The sequence below is a fragment of the Nyctereutes procyonoides genome, unplaced genomic scaffold (assembly GCF_905146905.1).
Source record: "Nyctereutes procyonoides isolate TBG_1078 unplaced genomic scaffold, NYPRO_anot_genome, whole genome shotgun sequence".
Taxonomy (NCBI): Eukaryota; Metazoa; Chordata; class Mammalia; order Carnivora; family Canidae; genus Nyctereutes; species Nyctereutes procyonoides.
Genome location: NW_026575030.1, coordinates 20,808,005 through 20,820,062, shown reverse-complemented (window position 1 = coordinate 20,820,062; position 12,058 = coordinate 20,808,005). Strand labels below are relative to the sequence as shown.

The following is a 12,058-nucleotide window of genomic DNA, read 5'->3' as shown; positions in this document are numbered from 1 at the left end:
CCTGAGCCGGAAGGCAGATGCTCAACTACTGAGCCACCCGGGCATCCAGTTTGAGGTTTTAAATATTAACATTTGAAATAAATTAAATGCAATTTTACTAATTAACATTGCCATGGCACTTAGTGTTTTAACTTAATTAGAATTAAATGGGCATTCTTTTGACTTTTTAATATGAAAAATTCCAAACTAAAATAAATAGAATAGTATAATGTGTACTAGTATACTTAACTAATATAATAGCACTTGTCCAGTTTTAAAAATAATCAACACTGCCATTCTTTATTCATCTATGTTTCTGACCCATTTACCATGCCTCCCAATGAAGGCCTTGAACTCACTGCCCAGAGGTAGAGACCTGAGCTGAAATCAAGAGTCAGACACTTAACCAACTGAGCCACACAGGCGCACCCGCTCCCCCTTAAATCTCTCTTTTTTTAAGACCGAGAGAGTGAGTAGGGGAGGGACAGAGGGAGAGAGAGAAAATCTTAAGCAGGCTCCACACAGCATGGAACCCGACACAGGGCTCAATTTCATGACCCTGAGATCATGACCTGAGCCGAAATCAAGAGTCGGACACAACTGACTGAACCACCCAGGTGCCTCCAACAGAATTTTTATTTATTATTATTATTTTTTATTTTTTTTCCCAACAGAATTTTTAAAGGTAAAATTCATATGCAGTGAAATGCACACGCTTTAGCTATATATTTGACAAATGAATACGTCTTTGTAATATACATCTCTATCAGGTTATAGGACATTTCTACTTTGCCAGAAAATTCCCACACATCCCTTTCCTAGTCAATTCTCCTTACCATGTGCTCTTAAGAGATAATCACTATTCTGACTACTCTGATGTTTTCACCTTAAATTAGTATGGAAGGCAGAATAACACTCATCAAAGATGTCTAATATCTAATCCCTGGAACCCATAAATATGTTACTCTACATGGCAAAGGGAAACTACGGTTGAAAGTAAAAATAAGGTTGTTAATCAGCTGATTTTAAAATAGGGAAATTATTGTAAACTATCTGAATGGGCTCAATGTAATCAAAAGGGTCCTTGGCCCAGCAATTGCACTGCTGGGGATTTACCCCAAAGATACAGATGCAGTGAAATGCCGGGACACCTGCATCCCGATATTTATAGCAACAATGTCCACAAGAGCCAAACTGTGGAAGGAGCCTCGGTGTCCATCGAAAGATGACTGGATAAAGAAGATGTGGTCTATGTATACAGTGGAATATTACTCAGCCATTAGAAATGACAAATACCCACCATTTGCTTTGACGTGGAGGGACCTGGAGGGTATTATGCTGAGTGAAATAAGTCCATCGGAAAAGGACGAACATTATATGGTCTCATTCATTTGGGGAATATAAAAATTAGTGAAAGGGAATAAAGGGAAAGGAGAGAAAATGAATGAAAATATCAGTGAGGGTGATAAAACATGAGAGACATCTAACTGGGAAATGAACAAGGGGTAGTGGAAGGAGAAGTGGGCGGGGGGTTGGGGTGACTGGCTGACGGGCACTGAGAGGGGCACTTGGCGGGATGAGCACCGGGTGTTATGCTATAGTTGGCAAATTGAACTTCAATTAAAAAATAATACTAAAAGGAAAAAAAAGGGTCCTTAGAAGCACAATAGGGAAGGAGAAGAGGAGGTCAGTATGATACAATGCTGGCTTGAAGAGGATTCTTGGTTAAGAGTCAAGGAATGCAAACAGCTTCTCTCTAGAAGTGAAATGTATCCTACTTCGAACCTACAATAAGAACAAAGCTCTGCCAGCATCTTGATTTTAGCCCAATGAGTCCAAGACTGAGACTTCTACCTACAAAACCATAAGATAATAAATGCGTGTTTAAAAATCTAAGTTTGTGGTAATTTGTTATGGCAGCAATGAAAAGGTATTACAATTAGTTTTCTCTCTCTCTGTCTCAATAAATAAATAAAATCTTTTAAAAAATAAAAAAAAAAAAAGGGACAGCCCCAATGGTGCAGTGGTTTAGCGCCGCCTGCGGCCCAGGGTGCCCGATGTGGGACTCAATCCCCAGGACCCTGGGATCATGGCCTGAGCCAAAGGCAGACGCTCAACCACTGAGCCACCCAGGCATCCCTTTCTAGGACGTTCTAAAACAGTTACAAATGAAGTAACATAACTCCAGAAAAAATGGAAAATATAAAATACAGATCAATCTAGCGAGCATAGTGAGAGATTATTATATGGACTGGAAGACATCAGATCTATAATTACTAATTCCTTTGGAGACATGACATTTTAAATAGGAAAAACAAAACTTTTTTTGATAAATAAGACCAGAGTTCTCTATCCTAAGCAATTTACTGAGGTAGGAGAAAAAAAGACTTGAAGACAGGATATAATAGAGAAAATTTAAAAATCCTTGGCATTATGCTTTGGGTCCCTTCATAATCTCCCTACTGTCAAAGTCATTTCTCTAGGAGAGGCCTAGATCTAGCACAGAGTATGCCAGACCTAATCCCTAATCCCCATGACAGACCTGTTAAAACCTTTTATGTCTTCCTTAACATCACATCCCTGCTTTGGGTCTTCTCAGAGTTAAAAATGTTAGGACTGAGACACTCTTGTAGGAATCTTTTATGTGTATGCATGGTATTGGTTAATTTCTCCTTGGTATTTGTATAAATATACTAAAATCTTGAATGACTGTATGCTTAAGCAACCAATTAGAGTTAGTATTTTAAATACCCTTCATAGTGTCTGAAACTCTTCAATCTAATAGCTAGCTGGATCAAAAACACCCAGAATGTCATTACAAATTTGTTTCTGATCACTTTAAGCAGAGGAAAGTTAGGAGGAGAATAACATTGTGACCAAACTGACTATTCATTCCTTTAATAAATATTTGAGTATCTACTGTGTGTGCTAAATACTCAGCTGAACTAGGGATACAGTGGTGAAGAAGAAAGACAATTGGTGGCAAAGGGCAGAAATCAAGTCCCTTTGGAGTAATACTTAAGAAATCAGGTTCTGGGGGTGCCTGAATGGCTCAGTTGGTTAAGCATCTGCTTTTGGCTCAGGTCATGGTCCTGGAGTCCTGGGATCAAGCCCGAGTTGGGCTCCCCACTCAGTGGGGAGTCTGCTTCTCCCTCCCTCTCTCTCTCTGCCTCTACCCAAGCTCATGCTCACTTTCCTGCTCATTCTCTCTCTCAAATAAATAAAATTAAAAAAAAATCAGGTTCTGTATTTTTAGATAGCTTAAGATTACTCCTTTATACCATAAACTTAATTCTAATCATTTATGATGAAAAAATTTAAACTGTTTAAAATTTAATTGTATTTAAAAAATTTAAAATTTAAACTTAATGCACATTTCCTTTTACTAGAAATGATATACCTAATACACTTTAGGATTTTATTGATGAGCATCAATTATTGTACTGTGCTATATATAACAGAACAATAATTTAAAACATTACTGAAGGGAACCCTGGGTGGCTCAGCAATTTAGTGCCTGCCTTCCACCCAAGGGCATGATCCTGGAGTCTCGGGATCAAGTCCCGTATCGGACTCTCTGCATGGAGCCTGCTTCTCCCTCTGCCTGTGTCTGTGCCTCTCTCTCATGAATAAATAAAATCTTAAAAAATAAAATAAAACATTACTGAAATATGGAGAGTTCTTGGCAAATATGCCTAACGGCATCAAAGGTGCTATGTTTTTAGAGTGTTATTGCTTTTAAATATCTTGTTAGAATTATTAAATATAGCATATAGATAAAAAATGAATATAACAGTTTTTAAAATGTGAGAAGACATTAATACCCTTTAAAGCCCCCAATACCTCTTTTACATTGTATTTTCCTTCCTCTCAGAGTTATCCATTAACTTGAATTTTTTAATATGTGTCTGCTTTTAACAGTTTTTTCTTTTAAATTACTTTTTGTACTTTTAACATGTCTGCTTTTAGAAACTCTACCAAAATAGAAATTTGTTCATCTGTTTTGGACTAGGATACTGAGAAGCTAGCTCATTAGGACTATGCTTTTATTAAAGTAAAATGTGACAAGTTCTAAGTGAAGGCCAAAGGGGTTTTCTTTTGAATAAAGCCTATATGTATTATGGCATCCACACTGAGACATGTATTTTGCCTGTTAAAAGGCCTTTTGAATGTAATTACTGCTAGTTAACATTGTTCCAGATGGTTGGGAATGCCAAGGAGAGATAACCTTTTAAGTTAGGTGTCATGTAGATGAAGGATGCATAAACTAAAGGATCCTGAAATGACATTAATGGTCATCAAATCCAACCTCTTTAGTCCCTAAAGAAAAAAATGAACCTCCAAAAGTTTGAATGACTTGCTTTAAGTTACAGATTTAGTTAACAGAAATTTAATGCTAACAAGGTTAGCATTCAAGTCACTTAGACCATTGGTTTTCAAGTCAGGATCCCTCGGGGAATATTTGGCAATGTCTGGAGCCCTTTTTGTTTGTCACACTGGGCGACATTCCTGGCTACAGAAGCCAGGAATACTGATAAACATCTTCCGATGTACAGGACTGCTTCCCACAACAAAGAATTATCTTCCCCAAAATATCAACAGTGCTGAGGTAGAGAAACTCTTAGAACTACACTTTGTCAGATCTCTGGAATCAACTGTTTACTTAATATAAACATTCTGAGAAAAACTGTCAGAATAGGTTATTTCCCTTTAGTTAAACATTCAGGTAGATTTATGGATCCATTTTGATTCCCTATGAAATGGAATACATTAAATAAAAAAATAGAATATACTCACCAGGAGCCAAAACCCAAGGGTCTCCTATCATAATCTGGCAGATCTGGAGCAATCTTACAAGCCTGGATGTTCAGGTACTTAAAAATGTGGATTTTGCCTTTTATACATATCTAAAAAAAGTAACATATTTGAGTTACCTACTTAAACTTATTGTTACATATGAGTAACAGGTTATTACTCATTACTCTGAAATAAAATCACAATCAGCCCTTTACTTTTTATATATTTGAAACAGAAGATATTTCTATTAATTACATAGAGATATTAAAAATCAAATACTCATTATATTACTTGTTGTCTTATATGTTTAAGTGATATAAATACAGACTTTTTATTTTCTAGTCAAGAATAAATTTCAGTAACATATAAAATAAATAATTTATGATTATAAACACTGATAGAATACCAAAGAAAATTATCACACTGATTAATTAGGCATAGTCAGGGATTCAAAGCATTGTTCCCCACAGATTATACTGACAACTTTTACTTTTAGAAATCCAACAATTATGCACAATTATGTTTTGAATCCTACTTTTTATAAGGGTTTGAAAAGCAGGAAATGATTAAATATTGAAGTTATACTTCTGTTGACAGAAGTCAAACTATAAATTCTTGAGGATTATGAGATCCTTCTATAGCTATGAAGTTTACTCATAAAGTTTTATAGTTGCTATCCAGAGGCTTGAACAAGACCATCATTAACTGTAGAGTTCAAATGCTACAGTGAAAAATATAGGCTGGTAAAGTTCTTCAGATTATGGGATGCCTAGAATCTGTACATAGTCATCTTATAATTATTATTAAATTGCTTCATATCAGTCACTGATAAATAATCAAACTAAATGAGGAATTTAGGATTTTAGAAAATAAAAAGGTACAAAAATGATCATCAGAAGATGTGCATTGATAATCTATAGTTCTGAAAGCCAAGTATTTTTATTTGTTTCTAGAATTTACGTTGCCTACATTCGAGTTTCACTAGAAAGAAATTAACTTAAATTTTATTTAAGAACCTTCAAGAATGGGGATCCCTGGGTGGCGCAGCGGTTTAGCGCCTGCCTTTGGCCCAGGGTGCGATCCTGGAGACCCGGGATCGAATCCCACATCGGGCTCCCAGTGCATGGAGCCTGCTTCTCCCTCTGCCTGTGTCTCTGCCTCTCTCTCTCTCTCTCTCTGTGTGTGTGACTATCATAAATAAATAAATTAATTTAAAAAAATAATTTAAAAAAAAGAACCTTCAAGAAGAACCCCTGAACTTAAAAATAAGTCAATTTAGTGAAAGGGAAAACACTTCTGGAAACATTACGGGTCCTTCATTCCATTAATTCAGGGCTTCTGAAAGAAGTACATTTGGATGAATTTATTTTAAAAGAACTTCATTTCCAGCAAAAAGATACATGCAGAGAACTTCAAGTTTTAAATTCACCCTTTGTCAAAAAAATTCACCGCATACTTCAAATCCACTGGAGCTTACCTGTGCAGGAGGAGACTGCAGTGGATTGTTGTCTAGAGTGATCATCTGCAGGTGCCTGAGGTTCCGATAACAAACAGGGATCGTTGTAATTTTATTGCAGGAGAAGTCTAACCGTATCAAAGGCAACTCTGCAAGCTCTGCAGGGTGATAAAATGGAAATGAACAATTCATGACATTCCAAAGCTAGACAATTTGTACAGGGGTTTCTGGTTAAATATAGTGAATTTAATGTATTTATCATCATTCTTTCTTAATGATGAACTGATACTGTGAAATGAAATGTAGTTGCTTAGAGATGGGAATATGAGTGAAAAGCAAGCTGTCTGATCCTCACAGAACAAAACTGGAGGTCTGACGCCACAGGAACACAGGCATAACCAACGGATTAGATGATAGTCTGTACAAAGTAGAAGTTAAATGCCTAAGCCCCCAACCTCAATTTATGCAGCACTACCCCTCTCCAATCACCACAGGAGTCAAGACGTTATTCTTTAGTGAAAGTAAATCAAAAGGCTTTGAACTCAGGAAAATCTTAGGCACAATGGGAAGTCAGGATGACTTGCCAGTTGGAAATGGAGGATTTGTTTTTTTTTTATATTTTTATTTTTTTTTAAAGATTTATTTATGCATGAGAGACACAGAGAGAGAGAGAGAGGCAGAGACATAGGCAGAGGGAGAAGCAGGCTCCATGCAGGGAGCCTGATGTGGGACTTGATCCTGGACCTCCAGGATCACGCCCTGGGCCGAAGGCAGGCGCTAAACCGCTGAGCCACCCAGGGATCCTGGAAATGGAGGATTTAAAAGGAAGTCTACACAGTGAGGAGACCTCAGCACTTTCCTAGCCAAACTCCCACCCCATCCCCACCTCTTGAATGCCAGTAGAGTAGTCAGTCCCCTCTTATCCATGTAGGATATATATCAAGACCCCCAGTGGATACAGGAACTGCAGATAGTACCAAACTCTAAATATACTGCAATTTTTCCTATATATACATACATGTATACTTATACATGAAGAAGTTTAATTTATAAATTGGGCATGGTAAGAAATTAACAATAATAACTAATAATAAAATAGAACAATTATAATAGTGTAATTAATATTATGTCAATGTGGTCTGTCTCTCTCTGCTAGAAAAAGGTGGAATTAGCCACAGGTACATAAAAAACTAAGCAAATAAAAGAGGAAAACAACAAAAGTAAGATATATAAAAAAGAAATATAATCAGAAGGCAGCCCGGGTGGCTCAGCGGTTTAGTGCCGCCTTCAGCCAGGGTGTGATCCTGGAGACCCGGGGGATCGAATCCCACGTCGGGCACCCTGCATGGAGCCTGCTTCTCCCTCTGCCTGTGTCTCTACCTCTCTCTCTCATGAGTAAATAAATAAAATCTTAAAAAAAAAAAAAAAGAAATATAATCAGAGTACATTAAATGAATTGGCAGGCCACACTATTTATTTTGAAGATTTTATTTATTTATTTATTTGAGAGAGAGTGTGCACATCAGCATGAGTACAAGCTGGGTGGGGGGGGTGGCGGAAATGGGGGAAAGGGAGAAGGAGGCTCCCCACAGAGCAGGAAGACCGATGTAGGGCTCGATCTCAGGGTCCCAATATCATGACCTAAGCTAAAGGCAGATGCTTAACTGAGCCCCTTAGGTGCTCCAGGAACCATAGCTGTAATAACATTTTGATCAAAAGCCATGATAAAACTACACTGGGAAGATAGTAGGAGGGAAGTAAAGGTATGATCGTGATAGTGTGTAAGGAAATTAAATCCTCATCTACTATAACAGGAAGCTGACATAAGTATCAAAACTGAAAAATCCAGCAAAGCTGTTAAAGCACGTCATTTAGAAATATGTCAGCAAATGCCAGTGGAAAGAATCAAAGGTAGAGAAGGTAGATGATTCTAGACATTAAAACTGGGAAGGTAGAGGGGTGCCTAGATGGCATAGTTGGTTAAGGGTCCAACTCTTGATTTCAACTCAGGTCATGATCTTAGGGTCATTAGATTGAGTCCCAGGTTGGGCTCTGAGCTCAGCAAGGAGTCTGCTTGAAATTCTCTCTCTCTCCTTTTGCCCCTCCTCTGTGCACATGTGCATGCACACACATTCTCTCTCCCAAATAAATAAATCTTCAAAAAAAAAAAAAATCCAACTGGGGAGGGGAGGAGGACAGTTGAGAACAGGGGAATGCTACTGCTGATTTTGAGCTTTTTATACTCAACTTTCTGAACGATATATATTTTTTATACTATTTGACTTTCTGATAAAAATGGCAATATAATAAAAGACATACTATTTTATCTACCAAATTAGAATATGTTAGAGACCACCAATTAATGAACATGAATTTCCACATTAACTTAGGTAGCTATTGGAATAAAGCTTTCTTGCCATGCAGTTTAGCTAAATATGTTAAGAGTACAAGATAAGCTGATAGAAAATCATTTAAAACTATTTGTGTGCTGAGTGAAGTAGGACAAACATTATATGTTCTCATTCATTTGGGGAATATAAATAATAGTGAAAGGGAATATAAGGGAAGGGAGAAGAAATGTGTGGGAAATATCAGAAAGGGAGACAGAACATAAAGACTCTTTAACTCTGGGAAACGAACTAGGGGTGGTGGAAGGGGAGGAGGGCGGGGGGTGGGGGTGAATAGGTGACAGGCACTGAGGGGGGCACTTGACGGGATGAGCACTGGGTGTTATTATGTATGTTGGCAAATTGAACACCAAAAAAAATAAATTTATTATAAAAAAAATAAAATAAAATAAAACTATTTGTGTGACTCACTTTTTCCTTGGTAACACACATTTAAAATTAGAGAAATAAATTAGATGATAAAACTTTCAGACTGTAATTGTTCTCTAAAACTCTGAATTTTCATTTTCACTAAAATCTCAATGTTTTCATTAATTTACTTTACATTAAGTCTGTATTATTACATTAGTAAGCCTTTAAAAATCAATCACAGTAGGTGAGTCCTGTGTAGAAGGATAATCCTAGACAGAAATTTGGGGGGTTCTAAGGCCTGTGCCATGATTTGGTCAGTTCTGCTGGGGCCTTCATTCACATCCCTGAGGGGATAGAAAGTAGACCTAGGAGGAAATGAGGAAGGGCTCTGAAAATAAAAGGTGTAAAGGTTACTAGGCAAGCGACTGAGAGGAAAGCTATGCAGGATTTTGGCTAGTGTGACTGCAGTAAGTGTGTAAAAGTGGACTGAGGGATGCCTGGGTGGCTCAGCGGTTGGGGGCCTGCCTTCGGCTCAGGTCGTGATCCCGTGCTCTGGGACCGAGTCCCACATCTGGCTGCCTGCGAGGAGCCTGCTTCTCCCTCTGCCTATGTCTCTGCTTCTCTCTCTCTCAGTCTGTGTCTCTCATAAATAAATAAATAGATCTTTTAAAAAAAAAAAGTGGACTAAAAAATCACTTATTGAGACATTCTGATATCCAAAATGTCAAAGTCACACTAGCATATGTTAGGACTTAAAATCATACTGGATCATACTGGTGTTAACATTTGGATTCCACAGTGAAGCAAAAATTTCCTTAGTTATTAATTGAGTATTTACTAAATACTATAAGTCATGCTTTGTAGAAGAACCCAGAACATCATGGTCATGAAAATGCCTTCTAAAGGATACAGGTAAGGGAAAGTGGATGGGAGGATAGATGACACAGGAGTTGCCAGGAGGTGATAACTACTGTAGCTGGATGATTCACTGCTCTCATTTATATATGAAATTTTCCATAATAAAATTAAATATATACTCTGATCTAATAAAATAATAGTTCTCCCCATTTTCATTTCCTTTTACAGCTTCTTTCATGAATTTGTATTTTGAAAGATTAATTATACTTAATGTGTTTAATCCTTTTTATCATTCAGATACATTTACCAGAGCCTACAGTGAATCTATGATAACCAACCTCCTAGTACTCCATTCATTATTCATTCTACACATCACTTCCAACCATTAATTAGCCTCTATCTAAACATTTCCAGGGAAAGATAAAGTAATTAAGTTCAAGTCAAGTCCATTTTTAGTCACTGCAAATTGTAGGAATGTTTTTCATTATGCTAAACTATTTCCTTATCAAAACTATGATATGTTTCTCCCAAGTAGTTGCACTTACTGAAACTTCCAGGGACTCTACCTTGAGTTATTAATCAATTCTGTAAAATCTAAAAATACAATCACTGGTTAATAGTTACTGGAATTTTTCAATGAAGAATCTAACTTTTATTTTTATTTATTTATTTTTAAAGTATTTTATTTATTTATTCATGAGAGACACAGAGAGAAAGAGAGAGGCAGAGACACAGGCAGAGGGAGAAGCAGACTCCACGCAGGAAGCCCGATGTGGGACTCAATCCAGGGACTCGGGGGTCGTGCCCTGCACCAAAGGCAGACGCTCAACCGCTGAGCCCCCCAGGCATCCCTACAAATCTAACTTTTAAAATCCACAAGGAAATGATAACATATAGTAATTGAACCATTATATCTCAAACACTGGTTGTAACTCTTAAGCATTTTTGCATTGTACCTAGAGATCTTTTAAACAAAAAAATTATTTCCCAGTTTTCTTACCTTCAGGCAAACGTACTAAGTGGTTTCTTCTTACATTAAGGTCTCTCAAGGCCTCCAAATTACCAATTTGGGAAGGTACTGTTTGAATTTCATTGCAGCTCACATCCTATTTAAAAAAGATACAAAGTAAAGAATTGTTCTAATATTACAAACTTGCCTGCAAGTTTGATAACACCTGTGGTCTGTTTTAATTGTAAAAAAAAAAAAAAAAAGATTCTGTGTTCAAGAATAATTCCACAGTCTGTACTAGCATTTAATTCTAAGAACTTATAGGCTGCTGACTGATTTTATACATTTTTATATTGATCTACACTAATTTTATGAGTAGAACAAAAATTAAATGACTTATGTGTGGACAGGAGGCCTAGTATCAGATCAAATGAAAATTCTAGTGAAAAGGTAATTTAGAAAAAAGTATAGAAACATCTATTCAAGACAATATTTTATTTTGAGTGTTCTAATGAAACTAGAAGAAAAAACAATGATAAAAATTATAATGAAAAAATTAATTGAAAGGAAATTATATTTTCAAAATAACAGCTTGCTTGCTCAAGAATATAAAATAAAAATGCATTGAAGATGACTCAATTCTTTATTAAACTAAAAGAGGGGGGAAAAATAATAAAGTACATATAACTCATAGGCCATGGAAAAGATACTGCCTTATTGGCATCTGATCAAGCTGATACCAATACATGTTTTATGTAGGCCTTTTGGTATCTTGGTCAAAGCTTGATTCCACTGATTCTGATAAGAGACTGACCACAGATTCCAAGAGCAACAAATTCAGAATTCCATAATCCTGAAACCAGCCAGAAAAAATGTATAAATCTGTGTGTAACAGCAGGAAGTTATTTAGGTTAACAAAAGCTCCAAATGCCACACTAACACTTAGAACTCCTCCAGTATATGAGTAAAAAGACAATTTTAATAGACTATTAGAAAAGACCACTTACCAAAACTTCAATAAGCTTCAAACATTATTTTTAAGTTTTCCCATAATATTCTTAAAGAAAATATTATTTTTACTTTTCCTAACAATTAATGACTGAAGTAGAATCAGTAGCTATGTTCTTAGTCCAATGCTCTGAGTATCAAAGTTAAAAGGAAAAGAAGTTGAAAGGATAGGGAAAATTGAGCATGAGCCAGAAGGTAACAGTAATCTATAATATTTCTCTCAAGAGAATATTATATATATATTATATATAT

General features: G+C 36.4%; 1 protein-coding gene across 8 annotated transcripts in view; it reads right to left on the bottom strand.

Moving 5' to 3' along the window:
• Positions 1 to 12,058, bottom strand: part of LRCH3 (leucine rich repeats and calponin homology domain containing 3) — a 107,869-nt gene that overhangs the window by 47,952 nt on the left and 47,859 nt on the right. For all 8 annotated transcript variants that reach the window (XM_055315912.1, XM_055315915.1, XM_055315908.1 and 5 more), the window contains exons 4-6: positions 10,850 to 10,955; positions 6,254 to 6,390; positions 4,777 to 4,886 (exon numbers count right to left, since the gene is read on the bottom strand). In XM_055315912.1, coding sequence (XP_055171887.1) covers positions 4,777 to 4,886; positions 6,254 to 6,390; positions 10,850 to 10,955 — 353 coding nt within the window. The remainder of the gene's footprint in view (positions 1 to 4,776; positions 4,887 to 6,253; positions 6,391 to 10,849; positions 10,956 to 12,058) is intronic.